Raw genomic sequence first — 22,019 nt, forward strand, 5'->3', positions numbered from 1 at the left:
ACTAGTATACTTTGTGTATATTGAACAGGATCAAATTTAGAATTGTTCCCTTAATACTGATTAAGAAGGAGAACTAAGATTCTATGTTATTATTAATGCTTAGGTTCTTAGTCCGGAAATAGTAATTGACACGTGTATATTATTTACATGCTTTGATTTATATATGAAATAATTCTTTTGAATTATATCATTATATTTTGGGTGATGGAATTATATACATGGTGGATATTATTTATTGAAGGAATCCATGTCCTGATAATATTCGGGTTAATGATGTCCCCTTGAAAGCTCAAAAAGATTTAATTATGTGAAACCCTGTAGGTGGAATTTATTCTGGCATAATTAAATAAAGGTTGAGTGGATGATCAAGGATAAAAGATATTAATTAAATAAATTATCAGTAATTTATTTAATTAATGGACATATGATATTTTAAACATGGGGAATTTAATAAGCAAATAATATTGGAACCGAATTAATTAAATTACGATATTAGGAAAGGTAGTGCAAATATTAATTCTTTAGTGGATTGAATTAATATTTAATTACATTGGGCTAGGCTCAAGATGTAATTAGAAGGCCCAACCTAATTATCCATGGTCCCTATTGTAGCCTATATATATTCTTATTCTCTTCTTGCTTGGAATTGTGTGAAAACATATTGTAGCCACCAAGGAGCAAGAAGAGAGGATAACTTGAGAAGACGGAGGCCACACTTCGCTCAAGGGAATTTGGGAATACAATAGAAGAGCGTGGAATCAACCATTAACAAGGTAATCCTCTTTTCGTAATCTTTATCGTAAAACGTAGTAACACCCTAAGTCCGTGGTTCCCAACATCAGCAGCCCGGATAACTGGATGACTCCCTATATAGCCTACTTGAAAGACGGGACCCTACCAGAAGATTAGAACAAGGCACGTTACCTCAAGCATAAAGTTGCCCGTTTCTTCCTTGAAGATAATCAACTTTATAGGCGAACCTTCTCAGCACCCACTCTCAAATGTGTTGATCCAGATGAAGCTGATTATTGTCTCCGGGAGGCTTAGGAAGGAATTTGCGGAGATCACTTAGCTTCCAAAGCCCTAGCCTACAAAGTCATCATACAAGGATATTACTGGTCGACTATCCATGCAGATGCAGTGGCATATGTGAAGAAGTGCAGCAAATGCCAAAAGTTCAGCAATGTGCCAAAGCAGAGCCCAAGCCTTCCAAGGTCAGTACTCTCCCCGGTTCCCTTCGATGTTTGGGGGATAAACATCATGGGTCCTTTTCCTCGGGCCAAAGGAGATTTACGCTACGTCATAGTGGCAATCGACTACATGACTAATTGGGCAGAGGCTAAAGCTTTGCGAATCATCAATCAACATGATTGCATAAAATTCACGAATTCAATCGTGATGAGGTTCGGGATCCCGATGGTTTTGATCTCGGATAACGGACCACAGTTTGTTGTATATGATTTCGAAGCATGCTTAAAAGAGCTCGGCAATAAGCATAAAAGAGCATCCGTGGCCCACCCCTAGGGAACGGACAAGTAGAAGTAACCAACAGGACCATACACCGGGGCCTAGAGAAAAGATTGGAAGAGTCCAAGAAGACCTGGCCAGATGAACTCCCGAAGGTCTTATGGTTCTACAGGACTACCCCTAGGACAGGAACCGGGGAGACTCCTTTCAAACTTGCATACAGCACTGAAGCTCAACTACCAGTCGAAACTAGATCACCCTCACACAAAGTTGTCAATTTCGATGAGGTCTCAAATGTCGAAGGCCTTAAATCTAACCTGGAGCTTCTATATGAGGTAAGAGACCGGGCTGTGCAAAAGATGAAAAACTACAAAGAAAAGACAAAACTCTATTTCGCAAAGAAGGCCAAAATCAGAGAGTATGGAGTGGGATATCTGGTACTACGGGACACTGAAGCTTCAGATCCAACAAATCAAGGCAAATTGCAGCCTAATTGGGAAGGGCCTTATAAGATCAAAGAGGTGTTGCGCCCTGTGACATACAAACTATGTTCTCTCAATAAAACCGAGGTCTCGAACACTTGGCAGAGAGCCCGGTTAAGAAAATTCTACCAATGATTAAAATGTGCTCATTCCGGGACCATCTCTATCTTAGAACTATTACATCTTTATTTCCCAGTTAAGTGATTTTAAATCAGTATCTATTCGACCCGTCTTGTAATCTCTACCTTATTTCTATTTAAATGAAAAACCTTATTTTGAGCGTCCCATAGCTTAGAATAATTTTATTCTCCTGTTTGATTACTATTATTGCATGCACACCCAAATGCATGACTTAGAACAATTTCTCAAACTTAAATTTTAATCCCTGCCCGGGGTCACAAAACACAACAAATGTGTACTTCGAAAAATTTCCAAAAACCTAAAATTTTACCCCAACCCAGGGTAAAAAATAAACACAATCCATGTGTACTTGGAAAAAATTCTAAAAAAATTGAAATCTTACACCCCAACTCAGGGTTAAAAGAAGTCACAACCCATGTGTACTTGGAAAAATTTCCAAAAAACCTGAAATTTTACCCCAACCCGGGGTCAAAAAGAAACACAAACAACGTGTACTTGGAAAAATTTCCAAATACATTAAAATTTATCCTTACAAGGCAAATGCGAGAAAACAAAGCATATTATAAACTAATCCGGGGAAATCAACCCTGGGAGAATCCAACCTACATACAAATTTAAAAAGCCAGATGGCTTAGTTCAGAATTACTTAAAACATCAAATTCAAATTACATTCCACAAGGGACAAATATCTTAGTCTTCAGCTGCCGGCTCGGAGGGAGGAGAAGGAGGCTGCTCCAGATCTTCCTGAGGAAGCGGTGGCTGCTGGGCTAAGAGAGACTCGGGCACAGGAGGAGGAACATTAGACGGTCCAACCCCGGACTCTCGTGCCAAGATGATATTAACCTCATTTTCAAGACGGGTCTCCTCCTCAATGTACTTCTCCAGGAAGACATCGATGGTCCCCCATGGGGCTGTCTGCAAGATACCGGGAGGAAACTCTCCAGCAGATCTGGATCTTCTCCAACGCTTTCTCGTTCAGCTTCTCGAAATAAGCCGGAGTACCCCGGAAGCTGGCCAAAACCTCATCCGGAGTAGGCCTTGCAGCCAAATCTTCTTTCAGTTTCCGGTTCTCCTCCCTTATCTCCCGGACAGAGGCCTCAGCCTGATCCTGCCTCACCCTGATATCAACCAAGATCTTCTTATGGGCTTCATTCTCCTTAACATTGGTCTCTTTCAACTCCTTGATCTCCCGACCCAAATTCTCAGCTTCAATCTTAGCAACATCCCCAACGTCAGCCTTCGCTTTCAGAGTTCGGGCAATGGCCACCAAGCCAGCAATCCAAGAGTTGGCCTGCAAACAAATACGCGTCAAAACTGAAAAATACAAACACAGAAAAAGACAAGTACAAAAAACAAGGAAAATACTTACAGCAATAATATCCTCCTACATAAAAACAAGAAAGTCCTCGAGAGGCTCCCTTCGGTACTGCCTCCTCTCGGCATTCGTGGCGTAGTTTTCAAACAGCTCCTTCCGGCGAGTCTCCGAAGTAAAACTAGCCAACAATGCTTTAAGGGTCTCCGGAGTATCCGGAGCCAACTCAGTAGCAGCCTTCTTCGAAGTCCTGCTCCCGGACCCCTCAGCATCCTCCTCCCCGGTCTCTACAGGTGCATTCTTCCTCTTCCTTGGAACCTTGTCCTTGTCCTTCTCCTTTTCCTTCACCACCTCTGCCCGAGGCTCGTTGATTTAGATGGTCGTCCTCCCCAGGCGAGAAGCCATGGTTTGTCCAGATCCGGACCCAGCATCACCAGATTCACCTTCACCAACCTTCTTCTTACCAGCATCCAAGCTGTTCAGAGCCCTGATCCTCCTATATCGTGCAGGCAAGTCTTTCAATTGAGCAGACATGTTGTTAGGATACAATATCAGCTTCAGAATACCTGAAATAGCAATAGATCAAATGTTAGGCCTGCATAAAAGAAGACAATAATAATAAAAAAGCAAAGGAAAAGTTAAGGAAATGCTACTTACATCCGGCATCATGCATATTTACATTATTGTTAAATGTGTCGTGGGTCCACTGCCCTCCGAGTGCCCTACAAAAAGCATACACCATCGTGAGGGCGCCTTGCCCGAGCCTCTGGACCGGAAATTTATCTGTTTTCAAATTAAATTTATGGAGTGGCATGAACTCCAAATCCCCACCCCGGAAAAATATGAACTCCCGGTGCCAACCCTTAAGGGAGTTTAACATGCTGACCGGAAGCACCATCTTGTCGGACGGATACTCACAATCCTCTATCTGGAACAATAGCTCATATATCGGCCTACTTGTAGATTTTTTGATTCTAAAGATATGGTGGAAAAGTCTAAAGGTGGGAAGATAATCTTTGGCATGACAGCAAGCCAGGAATCAACTAATCCACTTCACAGAGTTCGGGGCCAACTGAGTGAAGGGAATCCCATACACATCCCGGTAGAGGGACTTAGTGAACTGGTGCAAGCCTAGACGCATAACCCGGAGATGCTCTAAGGGAATCCCGACATAACCCCCGCCGGTCTGTGACAAACCCTCTCATGGGCCTCAGGCCACCTCCACTCATACTCGTCCCCCAGGTTAAATGTGAGCCAGAGTGCACTATCTACCTCGGCGTCAGTATGTTTCTCCCAATCTCTTTGTGCATGGGGCCACACTCATATCTAGTCTCCAGGGCATTAAAAAATTTCCTGTCCATGGCCGCCTCATCCTATGGCTCTCTCATCTAAGCCCTACGAGCCCCCATATACCTCGGATAAATCCCTGTAATAAAAACCCAGGGGCCTAGGATCTCTCTTGCACTGTACGAATTAGTGATCTACATCCTTCCAGGAACCATCATCGTTGGATAGAGTACCCCCGGGCCCCAGAATTAAGGTCTCGGCTAACATTTGAACATGTCTCTCTACACGTGGAGGCATCTCCATAAAATCGCTAGAGGAAGTAGAAGAGCTAGGTTTTATCTCACCTATAAATTCAGGTCTGTCCGAGTTACGCTTTTTAAGGTTTGATGTTTGCTTAAATCTCCTACTTTGCATATACTATACATACACACACACACACACACACACACACACACACATATATATATATATATGCACCCCGGAGTCAATGCCACACCCGAACCCAAAAAAAAAAAACAAGAACAAGAGAAATTCAGAAACATGTATAATGCAGATCAAAGATAAAAAACAAGATCTATACACTGTACACATGATTATCATCAAAAACATAAACCAAGAATTGACCTCGGATTCAATCTAAATTTGAACAGCTAAAAACCCATTTTTTCGCAAATAACTCACGCAAAATCGGTGTTTTACTCACAAATCAAACATAAAAACACCGCAAAAAAAATACAAAACCCCACGACCATACAAACTCAAGTTCAAGACTACACGTCGTTTACAAAAACTTGAACAAAAGCTAGCATATAGAAGCAAACTCACGCAAAAGGAAGGCACGCAAAATGAAAATCACGAGAAAAGTAGAAGAAAAATGAAGGAACTTACAAAGGAACAAGAGAAATGTGGAGGCTTCGAACAAAAAGCTTCAGAATCTTCGACAAAATCTCAGCTTTTGCTCTCAATTTCGTGTGTGCGTAAAAAAAACAATAAGATGGTGTAAGTATTTATAGGAGAAGTAAAGGAAGGGAAAAAGGCAAAGAGTCTTTTTTATAAAGAGGAGGGGCAGTGTGGCCACATGGCAACCCCTTATTCGCCTCGGTATATGCAACTGCCATAGCAGTTATTACCCCGCTGTAAATTCAAATAATTACCACAAGGTAATCATGTCGTGGCACGACTTTTCAGGAAGAAGATGGGAAGAGAAATGTTTCGTACACTCAAGTATGTATATATATACATACACATCTGTGAGACCGTTTGGAATTCTAACAGACTTCTAACACCACGAATTTTTATCCGTTGCTTTTCAGAGTCCGGTCAAATCAAGGACAACCTGTCCTTATTCATCCATCCTTATCCCAAATTTAAGTTTCAAATAAAAGAGACTAACCAAGTCAACCCCGAAATGTCCTATTCATAAGACCCCGGAGTTAGGGGCAGCAAATCAAACAAAAACCCTAAAATTTTCTTCTAAGTAATTTAAGGAACCTTACCTTGGACATAAATCAAAGCGACTAACCAAGTCAACCCCGGAGTCTCATATTCATAAGACCCCGGAGTTAGGGGCAATAAATAAAAAAACCCCAAAATTTTCTTCTAAGTAGTTCAAGGAACCCCACTTTGGACATAAATTAAAGAGACTAACAAAGTCAACCCGGGAGTCTCATATTCATAAGACCCCGGAGTTTGGGGCAACAAATCAAAAAAAACCCAAAATTTTCTTCTAAGTAGTACAAGGCAAACAAATTTATTCCCCCATCCGGGAAACCCGCATAAAGGAGTGGGAGGCAAATGATAGCCCATATTAGTTTAGGCCCGATGAAAGTAGCCCAGGGCCCAATTAACAAATGAATTGTGGGCTTCCAAACACGTGGCAACATCCCCGCCGTCCAGATGGCTTGGATCTGGAACCTTCCAACGGTCCGGATCCGGGGACATGTTGACCCATCACAATCGCCCACATGTTCCTCAATCCAAAACTCACCAACGATACAGATCTAAGGTACAAACTGTTGGGTTTCAAGCACATAAATGCAACAGAAACATAAATTAAAAACGTAAAAATCAGAATTTTCGAAACCCACCGCAGGATCCATGCGAAAAACATATATTTAACAACTCAGTGAGTGTTCTGTCTATCTCATTCCTTTTATTCTTAACAAACTGAGAATAGAAGTTGTTCAAAGATTGTTTGATCAAATCAAGCCGAGTCTCTAGACCATTCTTGAAACCTAAAATATCAAGGTACATATGTCTATCACCTTTAGAACATGTGATCCAACCGGATATGATTCTCCAATTAATGCAAAAGTATGGTGCCTTATTATTGTCAAATCTTTCTGACGAGCCTATCCTTCAAACATCTTTTGAAGGTGCTCAATCATATCATAAGCATCATTATGCTCTTGTTGCTTCTAAAGCTCAGAACTCATAATTACAAGCATGAGACAGGAAACATCAGTTGCATAATTAATTTGCTTCTGGTAAGCATTTTATTCTGCACATGTTTCATTCTCAGCTAGAAGAAATAAGGGAGGGGTTTGAGTGACATCCTTGAACCCGAGGACAATCCTCAAGTTCCCATGTCAATCGAGGAAATTATTTCATGTCAGCTTGTCCTTCTCAAGGACTATTACATAGAGAAGTTATTTGTGTTATTTGTCATTTGATATCTACAATATTAAAGTGCATAAAATGACTTAGTCTAAGGATGATCATTAAATTATGTTCAAGTGATTATTCATATATATATATTCACAATATATATCTCCTACTATTTTTATCAAATCAATAGCCCTAACTATTAAATCGGAAAAAATATCTTCTATATCCTTTCTAGTGAGCCAAGATCCATATTTCACCACGCGTTAGATCAACTTTGGCTTTTCTTCTAAAACATAATTATTTAGGTAGACAACATTTGTCAATTATATCAACTATATAACTCTTGGATAGCTTGGTGGAACAACATTTGTTCATATTTATCTAATAAATCTCGCCAAACTCTATGCCTCTAAGTTCACAATTCTATTGTGGTAACTTAGTTAAGTCAAACCCAATAGTCAAAAAATATCAATATACTTCAACACATCTCCCACGATAGATAGGAGTACTTCGCTTTGGCGAACCCACTCCTTTTCGATCTTGGGGTTAATGCATTGGACTCATTGGAAGGCATCCGATCAACTTAATATTAACTTTAGGGTTTTGTTAATTTTAAAACGATCATGATCCCATCATAAAGAGATTCCCAATTTTTCCTTGAATAAAATACTTCAAATCAATATTCGTCAATGGTTTGATTTCCAGGTAGCGAGGGAGTCACAACGGTCTCGCTTAAAACCCACAACCTTACAAGTTCAATGAACTCGTTTTTGACAAAATCACCCCATATCAGAAACAAAGAAAATTTGTATTTTATTTCGTGTTTCATAAACACGAGAATCTCATAATCGTTTGTTCATTTTAAAATCTTGAATCGTTACATATTTTATCTTATTTAGCAAGCATGGCATGGGTGTCGTATCTAATACATACATCCTTAATCTAATTAAACATGCATCTTTATAAACTACTCTACACATACATTCATCATATGCGCATATATATGTAAAGTGCAATAAATAAACGTGGTTGGTTATGGCTTCATCCTATGTGATCTTTATCAAGCTAATGACAAAGATCTAGGTCAATCTAAGGTGGAAAATATATACAGGCTAACTATTACATGTAATTCTTTCTTGTATTGCTTCCTTGGATGGCCTCCGTTTGGGATTACCCTTGATCTTCAAAACTTCATGTCTTCATGTACATTACAAGAATGAAATATGAAAACTAATCTAATTAACTTACAAGAAGAACTCGAGTTACATTCGAGATTTAATAATTACAAGCTTAAACGACATGCAAGCTGTATTTGAAAAACCAAAACCATTAACCTAAGGTCATAAGCCATAACCATCCACCATGCTCAATTAACACAAAATAACATGTTAAAACACATAATCTGATCTTAACATATCATAACCATCATGATCTAATCATAAAAACCAAATATTGAAAAAATCAAAAAATTCGAAACTAAATCTGATAACATTAAATCGCAGATTACAGGGCCTAAACGACGTCAAACGCCTTACAGACCAGTCGATCATAGCTTTAGCTATCAGTTACGTCCAGACGCTCGATTCCATATGAAATAGTGTATTCGTTCGCAAAAATCGGATACCAGATACAGATTTCAGCAAATCCGCTACATCCGATTCAGAATCGTATCAAATACGATTCTTATAATAAGAACAAACACAAAACATGTATATATCAGTATATATACAGATTATATAATCATCATATGATTATACAACTCTCATGAATATCATATATTCAAAACATATATATACATACGTATATATAAACATAACATGTAAAACATACAAAATCGCATACATAACAGTCATGTAATATTGTATACATGTTATCATCATAAAACCAGTTAACACATAAGAAAATTAAACACTTTTCGCAAGTAGCTCTGATGTCATTGAAGGGTTTCAAGCACATAAACGCAACGGAAACAGTAATTAAAAATGTAAAAATCAGAATTTTCGAAACCCACCGCAGGATCCATGTGAAAAACATATATTTAATTCGTGGATTAGATTGTTTATCTTAAAAAACTTTACCAATTGGTTAACTAATGGAGATCCAAAGCTTGTTCAATCACCACGCATCCCGCTCTCGCGATCTACGCTCTATCGATATCCACACGAATGCTTGAACGCAAGGATTGAATGTGTACTAGCATAAACTCGTTTCTTCTTGTTCTCTCCATCACAAACCCCTAAATCCTAATGGGTAGCCTATAAAAGGCTGATCAAAAGGCGAATTGGGGGTTACTGAATCTTTACTATCTACACACATATACACACACCACTATCTATCTGTTTAATTCTTATATTACCCTTTCTTCTCCGACACCATCTCATTCTCAGACCGGAGGTGCCGCGGGGACACCAACCCCCTCCGGTTCTATTTTGCAGGAGCCCATCCTACAGCCACACCACAAACACTATCATTTTCGCATAAATGGAGGTTGAATCCGGGTACGAGTAAGAGAGGATCCCGGGGTGATCTGAAATTATCAGTTTAAATATAGGCGTCCGAGAATTAAAAATTATTTTATGCAGTTCTATATATTTTTCTTAAATCCTATTATAACCAAATGAAAATATATGAATTTTAGTAGTTTTGATAATATAGTGAGATATTTAAAAATTGATCTACTATTTTATTTTTAATTTTGTAGTTAAATTTTTTGATTTAAATAAAAATAATTGGTAGATAAATTTTCAAAAATCTTACTTTATCATCTAAAATAATAGGAATTCATAATTGTTTATCTAGTTGTAATAGAATTCAAGAAATATGTTTAAAACTCCATAAAATAATTTTTAATTCTTGAGCACCTATTTTGAGGTATCCGTTTGATATCTACAATACACTAAAACAAATTAGAGCTGATGTCATCCTAACTAATGTGTCAAGTTATTATGCTATAATTTCTTAGTTAATCTCATTTTTTATTTTGCTTTAAAATCTCTTATTTCATATTCTCTAATTCTCTCTATTCATTAATTCTCATCCTTCATTTTTCACTCATCAATCTCCACGAATTCTCTCTCCTCCTCGTTTTTTTCCTTTGGATGCGTACAATAGCCAGCAAACCACATGAACCAAGGTAAACCGTATTTAAGCGACATGACTCACGAGGCATAATCATAAATTCTCCTTTCGTAGGATTCGAACTCGTGATCAAGAGGATAATTATCCCCTCTTTAACCAACTAAGACAACCCTTGCGAGCTTTTCTTCCCCATTTTTCATCCCCTCTAATTCTAATTACTCACACATTTTTTTTTATTTTTTGACTGATTCACAATATTATAAAATTTTAAGTAAAATTTACAAAATAAAATCTTTCTATGATCTTTGTATAACATAAACATGAAATTATTTTTACAATATTATAAAAATGTTAATATATAACTTTTTAAATATATACTTAAAATAATTTTTTACTAAACTAACACGTTCATTTCAAAAAAATTATATATTAACTGGCATTTACTTGGGGATAGGGCTGTCAAACGGATAATTCGGATACAGATCTTTCTATATCCGTATCCGGATCCGAATCCGATAATCCATATCCGTATCTGAATCCGAAAATATATAAAGAATAATATCGGAATCCGAATCCGACGGATACTATCCGGATATGGATAATATCCGGATCTGAATCCGATTTTCAATCAGATTTTTTATTTTATATTAAAAATTAAAAAAAAATGAAAAATTATTAAAAAAATAATAAAAATTAAAAATTCATTTTAAAAAATTAAAATAAGAGATAAAGTGATTTAATCATTTTTTAATTTTTCAAAAAAATAATTTTATTTATCTTTTCAATATAATCGTTATCTTTAAATTGTTGAACTCAAATGATTTTTTTTCTAAATGTCTATAAAATTTTATAAACATAATATATCCGTATTTACGACACATAAACACACTATAAATTTAATATAATATATTTTTAAATTATTTAAATATTTAAAAATAAAAAATATATTTATTCAGATACGGATATTATCGAATACATATATACGGATGCTATGGAATACGGATATGCATGTATCCGTATCCGCAATCGTCGAATTCGAATACGGATAATATCCGCTTTGTTTCGGATATGGATAATATCCGCTTTATTTCGGATACAAATGCTAATTTTTTGGACGAATATCGGATTTTTTGATTTTTTTTGACAGCTACTTGGGGACTAATCTAGTTTATAATGATTTTAGTGATTCAGTTAATATTCCGTTAAATTTGATGATGAAATTGATATATGATTTTAGTGATTCAGTTAATATTCCGTTAAATTTGATGATGAAATTGATATATGATTTTAGTTGAGTAATCACTTTAATATTTAACCCTTTTTTTGACAAAACTCTCTTTGACATAATTGAACTTGTAATTAAATTTTTTACTACGAGGAGTTGACTTTGAAAGATTTAATTGCAGCTGATACCAAGTTCAATGGGTATAGCTCATTAATCCATCAAATGCTAGATCAAAACTTTTTTTGTGAGGCAGGTGATCAGGACAAATGATTATTACTGTGATAAATTATCGTCGTACGTGCAGAGGCGGATCTAAAGGGAAGCTTGCCCAGCTCCCGCTGGGTGAAAGTTGCAGTTAGAAGGAGAATTTTTTTATGCAAAATTTTTGAGTTAAAAATTAAAAACTCCAATTTGGAGCCAAACCTCTGCACTTCAACAATCTGTTCACCGGATCGGTAACTAAATTTAAGAGAAGATAAGGTTGATTCACCAATCACCGAAACCCCAACAAGATAGTCTCATAGTGTCTTGGTTTTTATTAAAACACATCACTTAACAAGAAATTTTGCTGGGTGAATTTTTTTGGTTAGATATACTATATTTCTTGGTCTTTCCTCAGGGAAAAAAAACTAAAGATAGCGGTGAAGCATTATGTAGTCAAGTATGAACATTTAATGAACTCATGTTGATTTCAAGGCTTGCTTACTGGTATGCAAATCATATTTTATTTGCCAATTATTCCGCTTTTTGACAATTTTGCGGTGAATAACATGCAGGAGAACTGTGAAATAAGTTGAGGAGAGTACATCTCGGAAGATATTACATGATCAGTGCAGATCTCCAGGAGAGCACAAAACCTTCTATTAGCTAGCTAATTGATGTTTTGATTAAACCCGTGCCGGTGATCATCATATATAAACATCTGTTTCTCGAATGTGTATAAATTTTACTTGTTTATACAGATTGAACATTCAAGAAAGGAACGGGAGTCTTCCTTCATGAGTCTCTGCAAAAATTTTAATTTTTTTCTGTCTAGTGGATGTATAGTAGTGTTAATCTTCTAGTTCTAGCATGCCGTTGTTCACAATCCACATACATTGGATTGTTTTGGGATACTCAATCTTTTTACGTTAAAGATTACAGGCATATTACAATCATAAATGAATTTTAATTATTCATTGGAATCTTGCAGCTGTCAGGCAATGCAATACTCACATTTAATTTAAAGCCCGTGAGACATGAGGTTCATTTTAATCCTAAACAATGAGATAGTGTGTGATATCAAATCTGTATCCACTATCCATGAATGTCAAGGCAAATTATCAGTTTAAATAAATGGCCACATGTTTAAATATAAGGCCACATAAATTCAAGTGTTATAATAAAAAATAAAAAATATTTCACTAGCATAAAATACAAATGTTTGTCTCAATATAGCTTTACAACAATGCTTTACTAACAATTATATTACATATATAGAAAATTTGAGAATATGCTATTATGCATTATTAGAAACTTACATACTAATGTGTATAAAAATACCCCCAACACTACTCATGCCAAGGAATTATTTTGTGCTAATAAGTTTCAAAAATTTGGTAATTATATTCTTATATATAATTAGAGTAAAGGTGATCATATGGTACAGTGTGTGATGGTTTGGTCGTCAAAGTCTCACAGTCTCACATTAACTAAACAACTAAACTTATCTAACATCTAGGAAAGACTCACCACATGTATCTTTAAATTTTTATAAATTTATTAACACTCTTTTAAAATAATAAAACTAATTCCCTAATATGTTTAATGTATGCAATTAACTTATACGAAAAATTATAATATAACAACTTAGATAAAAGTTATAATTTGGTCAAGGGTATTTTTTTAATATTTGGTTATAAAGGAAAAATAATAGGAAGATATATTTTGTATAAATAAAAATAAAGAAAGAATTTTTTATTAAATTTAAAAAAATGAAAAAAAAGGACACCACTTGAAATACATAAAAGTTACAACAATATAAATTATATGATTTTATTTTTATATGTGTATAAAAATTGAGATTGTAAGTAAAAGAAATAGCACATAATCAAATTTCATGTAAATAGAAATGCAACTAGAAATTTATATAAAAGTTGGCAAACAATTTTAAAAATTGAAATAATAATACTATTTATATTAGATATGGAATACATAAAAGTTACAACAATATAAATTATATGACTTTATTTTTATATGTGTATGAAAATTGGGATAATAATACAAGTAAAACAAATAGCACATAATTAAATTTCATGTAAATATAATTCTAACTAGAAATTTGTATAATAAAGGAAAAATAATAGGAAGATAATTTTTTATTAAATTTAAAAAATTGAAAAAAAAGACATCACTTGAAATACATAAAAGATACAACAATATAAATTATATGTGTATGGAAATTGGGATTATAATACAAGTATAAAGAAATAGCACATAATCAAATTTCATGTAAATAGAAATGCAACTAGAAATTTATATAAAAGTTGGCAAACAATTTTAAAAATTGAAATAATAATAATTATAATATAACAACTTAGATAAAAGTTATAATTTGGTCAAGGGTGTTTTTTAATATTTGGTTATAAAGGAAAAATAATAGGAAGATATATTTTGTATAAATAAAAATAAAGAAAGAATTTTTTATTAAATTTAAAAAAATGAAAAAAAGGACACCACTTGAAATACATAAAGTTACAACAATATAAATTATATGACTTTATTTTATATGTGTATGGAAATTGGTATTATAATACAAGTAAAAGAAATAACACATGATCAAATTTCATGTAAATAGAAATGCAACTAGATATTTATATAAAAGTTGGCAAATAATTTTAAAAATTGAAATAATAATACTATTTATATTAGATATGGAATACATAAAAGATACAATAATACAAATTATATGACTTTATTTTTATATGTGCATGAAAATTAGGATAATAATACAAGTAAAACAAATAGCACATAATTAAATTTCATGTAAATAGAAATGTAACTAGAAATTTTTATAATAAAGGAAAAATAATAGGAAGATATATTTTGTATAAATAAAAACAAAGAAAGAATTTTTTATTAAATTAAAAAAATGAAAAAAGGACATCACTTGAAATACATAAAAGTTACAACAATATAAATTATATGACTTTATTTTATATGTGTATGGAAATATGGATTATAATACAAGTAAAAAAATAGCACATAATCAAATTTCATGTAAACAGAAATGCAATTAGAAATTTATATAAAAGTTGGCAAACAATTTAAAAAATTGAAATAATAATACTATTTATATTAAATATGGAATACATAGAACTTACAACAATATAAATTATATGACTTTATTTTTATATGTGTATGAAAATTGGGATAATAATACAAGTAAAACAAATAGCACATAATTAAATTTCATGTAAATAGAAATGTAACTAGAAATTTTTATAATAAAGGAAAAATAATAAAAAGATATATTTTGTATAAATAAAAACTAGGAAAGAATTTTTTATTAAATTTAAAAAAATGAAAAAAAGGACATCACTTGAAATACATAAAAGTTACAACAATATAAATTATATGACTTTATTTTTATATGTGTATGAAAATTGGGATTATAATACAACTAAAAGAAATAACATATAATCAAATTTCATGTAAATAGAAATGCAACTAGAAATTTATATAAAAGTTGGCAAAAAATTTTAAAAATTGAAATAATAATACTATTTATATTAAATATGGAATACATAAAAGTTACACCAATATAAATTATATGACTTTATTTTTATATGTATATGAAAATTGTGATAATAATACAAGTAAAACAAATAACACATAATTAAATTTCATGTAAATAGAATTGTAACTAGAAATTTGTATAAAAGTTAGACAACAATTTAAAAAATTGGTGCGGTGGTGATAGGAGTGTCACCAACATGTGCCTGTAATCAATTAACATAAAGAAATAATAACACTATATTCAATAAAATCTATATTATATTATAATAACATAATTTGTTCAACGGTTTGATTCAACTATACTAATTTTGGTTATTATAAAAATAGATAAATAGTGTTATATATCTAATAAACTACTAAATTATTAAATTACTACAAGAGCTTGGAAGTGAGATAACAAGTTTTATCGTCCAAGGTATTGCCTAGATGCCAGTGTTTACCTATATTGTTAGATTAGCTGCATTAGCCGTAACCAGTGTGCTTTATACTTATCCTACTAAACTACGAATACAACTTATCATATTATTAAAAGATACTACTAAATTGTTAAAATTCTAGAAATAGTCTATTTATTCTACTAAATTACGAGCACATGTTATTCTATTATTTTTATTATAAATTTATAATCATTATATATTTATATAAATATTTTAAAAATATAATATAACTTGATAAATAAAGATTTAAAATATTAATAAAAACCGTGCGATGCACAGAATTTATGCTAGTATATAGTAAATACAGGCAAAGATAATTTATATAAGTAATACATAACACCATTTATGACAAAAATAATATTTGTGTAATGAAAATTTATATAAAAATTTAAATAAAAATTCAAAACAAAATATAATAATAAAATAAATATGTAACAAACACATTAAAAATATTATTAAAAATTTCCCGTGGTGTATAAAGTTAGTCAATAAGTAATTAGTAGTTGCTGAATATTTATTATTACATAGAAAAGTTTAAAATGTTTTAATACATTTATTTTAGGACATAACCAAACCAAGCTTAAACTTGTTTACATTTTTCCTCAAGGGGGTGAGTTAAATTTATATGAAGACTAAATTCTCATTATGCATATAATATTAGGCAATTATTAGCAAATTAAATGTATGCTACAAGAAGCATTGTTTACTAAGAATTATTCTTATGCCTATATAAAGGTGTTCATTGACACTAATGTTAATCCATCACCCTCATTTCACATATATAATCATCCTAAAGTTCCTCTCTATGAAATCCATGCATAGCAAGAAGTTGATTATCAGAGTCCTCATAATACAATGCCTGGCTGTTGTGTGCTTTGCTCAGGATTTTGATTTCTTTTACTTTTCTCAGCAGGTATTTTACTTGCCAAGAATTTCTCTTTTAAAAAATAATAATACATAAAAGTTACAACAATATAAATTATATGACTTTATTTTATATGTGTATGGAAATAGGGATTATAATACAAGTAAAAAAATAGCACATAATCAAATTTCATGTAAACAAAAATGCAATTAGAAATTTATATAAAAGTTGGCAAACAATTTTAAAAATTGAAATAATAATACTATTTATATTAAATATGGAATACATAAAACTTACAACAATATAAATTATATGACTTTATTTTTATATGTGTATGAAAATTGGGATAATAATACAAGTAAAACAAATAGCACATAATTAAATTTCATGTAAATAGAAATGTAACTAGAAATTTTTATAATAAAGGAAAAATAATAGGAAGATATATTTTGTATAAATAAAAACAAAGAAAGAATTTTTTATTAAATTTAAAAAAATAAAAAAAGGACATCATTTGAAATACATAAAAGTTACAACAATATAAATTATATGACTTTATTTTTATATGTGTATGAAAATTGGGATTATAATACAAGTAAAAGAAATAGCACATAATCAAATTTCATGTAAATAGAAATGCAACTAGAAATTTATATAAAAGTTGGCAAACAATTTTAAAAATTAAAATAATAATACTATTTATATTAAATATGGAATACATAAAAGTTACACCAATATAAATTATATGACTTTATTTTTATATGTATATGAAAATTGGATAATAATACAAGCACATAATTAAATTTCATTAAATTTCATGTAAATAGAATTGTAACTATAAATTTGTATAAAAGTTAGACAACAATTTAAAAAATTGGTGCGGTGGTGATAGGAGTGTCACCAACATGTGCCTCTAATCAATTAACATAAAGAAATAATAACACTATATTCAATAAAATCTATACTATATTATAATAGCATAATTTGGTTCAACGGTTTGAATCAACGATACTAATTTTGGTTGTTACAAAAATAGATAAATAGTGTTATATATCTAATAAACTACTAAATTATTAAACTACTACTAAATATAGTATACTTATCCTACTAAACTACGAATACAACTTATCTATTGTTAAAATACTAGAAATAGTCTATTTATTCTAATAAATTACGACCACATGTTATTCTATTATTTTTATTATAAATTTATAATCATTATATATTTATATAAATATTTTAAAAATATAATATAACTTGATAAATAAAGATTTAAAATATTAATGAAAACTCGTGCGATGCACGAGATTTATGCTACTATATAGTAAATACAGGCAAAGATAATTTATATAAGTAATACATAACACCATTTATGACAAAAAAAATAATATTTGTGTAATGAAAATTTATATAAAAATTTAAATAAAAATTCAAAACAAAATATAATAATAAAATAAATATGTAACAAACACATTAAAAATATTATTAAAAATTTCCCTGCATTGCACGTGTATAAAGTTAGTCAATAAGTAATTAGTAGTTGCTAAATATTTATTATTACATAGAAAAGTTTAAAATGTTTTAATACATTTATTTTAGGACATAACCAAACCAAGCTTAAACTTGTTTACATTTTTCCTCAAGGGGGGTGAGTTAAATTTATATGAAGAATAAATTCTCATTATGCATATAATATTAGGCAATTATTAGCAAATTAAATGTATGCTACAAGAAGCATTGTTTACTAAGAATTATTCTTATGCCTATATAAAGATGTTCGTTGACACTAATGTTAATCCATCACCCTCATTTCACATATATAATCATCCTAAAGTTCCTCTCTATGAAATCCATGCATAGCAAGAACTTGATTATCAGAGTCCTCATAATTCAATGCCTGGCTGTTGTGTGCTTTGCTCAGGAGTTTGATTTCTTTTACTTTTCTCTGCAGGTATTTTACTTGCCAAGAATTTCTCTTTTTATCTTTACTAGCTCTTCTCTTCTGAAAATATTTGGGATTCTAGTTGGCAACAATTTAGTTACTAACCAAGTTCTTGTTATTTTAAAAAATAAATAAATGCAGTGGCCTGGATCATATTGTGATTTGAAGCGAAGTTGTTGTTATCCGAGCACAGGGAAGCCAGCTTCAGATTTTGGGATTCATGGATTATGGCCTAATTATATCGACGGCTCTTACCCCTCTAACTGCGATCCTGATTCCTCCTTCAATGAATCCATGGTATATCCAAAACCTTTTATAAAATATGCAGATGATATATACTACATCCACAGACTCTTATACTAGTATATGCAGAACTGTCCGGTTCACCAATTTTTTTTTAAAACTCCAAATATTTGTCCTAGTGAGAATAATAAGTTAATATAGGTACACGAAGAAAAGTTATTTAGACAATGCATCTCATATTTGTTTGTGATAAAGTATGATGATTTGAGCATTAAGGATTGGCTAACAATCAAGTCATTACAAATGAAAACATAATCAGCTGAGATCACCAGTAAATCAAGTCATACATGAATGTTTTTTAATTTTTGATTTACATAGATTTCGGATTTGAGGAGCAAAATGCAAAAGGAGTGGCCAACACTTTCATGCCCAAGTGCCAATGGCACAGAATTCTGGGGTCATGAATGGAAGAAACATGGAACTTGCTCTGAGTCTGTTCTAGATCAGCACGACTACTTTGCGACGACACTTAACCTGAAGAGTCAAGTAAACCTTCTGCAGACCCTTGCAAATGCGGGAATATATCCAGATGGTGAGTTCTACAGCTTAGAAAGCATAAAGGGGGCTATTAAACAAGGGACTGGATATACTCCTCACATCGAGTGCAATGTCAATGCGTGGGGTAATAGTCAATTGTATGAAGTTTATATGTGTGTTGACACCTCTGGCTCCAACCTTATTAAGTGTCCGATATTTCCTCGTGAGAGGTGTAAATCACAGATTCAGTTTCCAAGTTTTTCAAACGTCGAGACTCCCTCATTTCTTAGTGCAATTTGAATAAGAATATTAGTCTTTGCACAAGGGGTAAGAAAGTAAGGGTGTCAGTGTCTTTGCATTCTAATAAATCTGTCAAATTCATTTGCAGAACTCGTGTGGTACACTATGGCTCAGGCTGTCTGTGTGTGTACCACTAATCTGCTATGTAACATTGTATTAAAAGAGCCAGGGGCAAGAATTGTGCCAGAATTTTTCGTATAACCAGAGGAAGCTCTTCTCATCTTTTAAAAATGCCTGTGTAAACATAAATTATCTTTGCACATGAACTGTTTACATTTGCGAGTTAGATTAGTACTAGTATTTAAAGACTAAATTGTCATTATGTATTACCTAAGACGATAACAACGTATGTTACTTGGTGAAATCATAGTCACATGTTTTAAAATCATCTCCGATGATGTTAGTTCTAAAATAGTTGGATTTTGGGTTTTTATTTTAGCTCAATGTGCGCCGAATAGACAAGCAAAAGAACATTTTCAACATTCAGGTGAAATGAGAAAGAGAGTTCTCATGAAATTTTACAATCAGTTTATTCCTTCGCAAAAAATTGATAAAAACCCGAAGATTCAGAATTCAAGGAGAATCATCCCATAATTTAAATAATCATCGATATAACTTTGCGGATCATATATTTATCAACTATTGCAGTCATGTAGAACTGTCTGGTTCACCAAAATATTTTTAAAATATTTTTGGAACTCCAAAATATTTGTCCTTTGGAGAATAAAAGTCAATATAGGTACACTAAGAAAAGAAATTAAGACAATGCATGCATCTCACTTTTGTTTGTAATAATGATGATCCGGGCAATAAGGAATTGGCTAACAATCAAGTCATTTACAAATGAAAACATAATCAGCTGAGATCACAGGTAAATCAGCAGTGGTACTTGACAACTCTCCCATGTTCCTACTAATAAATGAATGTTTTTTAATTTTTGATCCACATAGATTACAGACTTGAGGAGCAATATGCAAAAGGAGTGGACGACGCTTTCATGCCCAGGTAACGATGGCTTGAACATTTGGGGTCATGAATGGAATACACATGGAACTTGCTCCGAGTCTGTTCTAGATCAGCACAACTACTTTGCTACAACACTTAGCCTCAAGAGTCAAGTAAACCTTCTGCAGAACCTTGCATATGCGGGAATATATCCAGATGGTGAGTTCTACAGCTTAGAAAGCATAAAGGGGGCTATTAAACAAGGGACTGGATATACTCCTCACATTGAGTGCAATGTCAATGCGTGGGGTAATAGTCAATTGTATGAAGTTTATATGTGTGTTGACACCTCTGGCTCTGACCTTATCGAGTGTCCGATATTTCCTCGTGGGAAGTGTGAATCACAGATTCAGTTTCCAACATTTTAAAACGTCGAGACTCCATCATTTTAGTGTTCAGCTGCAGAACTCGTGTGGTACACCATGGCTGTCTTTGTGTGTGTGCCATTAATCTACTATATATGTCACATTGTATTCAAAGAGCTAGGGGCAAGATTGTACCAGAAATTTACCGAGATCAAAATATCAATATTTAATAATGATTATAAAAATTTATTTTAATTTTTTTATTAAAATATATAATAAATAAAATTGTACGATTATTGCAATTTTCATTTTTAAATTATATGTAACTTTCATTAATTCAAATCTTATTATAACAACAAACTCAACGTTATTGTGTATCTATTGTTCAAAAGACATAACTAATATTTTACATCAAAACTTTAGTCGCGACACGATTGATGGATAATTTAACAAAAAATTAAATCAACATCACTAAGTAATTGCATATTAAATTTCTTATTGTTAGCTGAATTTGTGTTTTTATATAGTTTGTGATTGCATAATTTTTTCTGATAAAATATTCATTATATATGTATAAATCTCTTCTATATATAATAGATGAACAAATGTATAATATCATAAAATTAAAAAGTCTTATTGAAAACGCTAAATTACGCTTGTTTTTAATATTTATATAAAAGATGTGTTTATTGGTAATCAAACTCAAGTTATTTCATTCAACTATACAGCCTCTTGCCATTACACCACATTATTACATGTTCTTTTTATCATACACTGTAAGTGTCCTAAATGAATATTTTATTTAACTTTAAAGACACTTACTTGAATTTCGCAAAAAAAGATAGTTAGTTGAATATTTGTACAGTTAATTTTAAAGATTTGAATTCCAGAAATAAAATTAGGCATAGTACATAAATGGATTATTATCTTATTTATTAATCATTTTTTAGTTTGAAAATATATCTCATATATTTTTAACATATTTTTTTTATAAAAAGTAATTAAAATG

At 32.1% G+C, this 22,019-nt stretch overlaps 2 protein-coding genes across 3 annotated transcripts; both read left to right on the forward strand.

The window, feature by feature from the left end:
• Window positions 1-16,618: 16,618 nt before the first annotated feature.
• On the forward strand, window positions 16,619-19,906 carry LOC141663883 (extracellular ribonuclease LE-like). 2 transcript variants are annotated; one of them, XM_074469731.1, is made up of 3 exons: window positions 16,619-16,726; window positions 18,762-18,917; window positions 19,242-19,906. In XM_074469731.1, exons 1-3 carry the CDS (start codon window positions 16,619-16,621, stop codon window positions 19,698-19,700), a joined length of 723 nt encoding a protein of 240 aa, XP_074325832.1. In that variant the 3' UTR covers window positions 19,701-19,906. The 2 variants fall into 2 exon arrangements, with proteins under 2 accessions (XP_074325832.1, XP_074325833.1); XM_074469732.1 differs by lacking the exon at window positions 16,619-16,726 and adding an exon at window positions 18,494-18,629.
• Window positions 19,907-20,671: 765 nt separating this feature from the next.
• LOC141664584 (ribonuclease 1-like) lies at window positions 20,672-21,073 on the forward strand. The gene has a single exon (XM_074470543.1). The coding sequence runs from the start codon at window positions 20,672-20,674 to the stop codon at window positions 21,071-21,073; it is 402 nt and encodes a 133-aa protein (XP_074326644.1).
• The last annotated feature ends 946 nt before the right edge of the window (window positions 21,074-22,019 follow it).

This window comes from Apium graveolens, chromosome 6, assembly GCF_009905375.1.
Source record: "Apium graveolens cultivar Ventura chromosome 6, ASM990537v1, whole genome shotgun sequence".
Lineage (NCBI taxonomy): Eukaryota > Viridiplantae > Streptophyta > Magnoliopsida > Apiales > Apiaceae > Apium > Apium graveolens.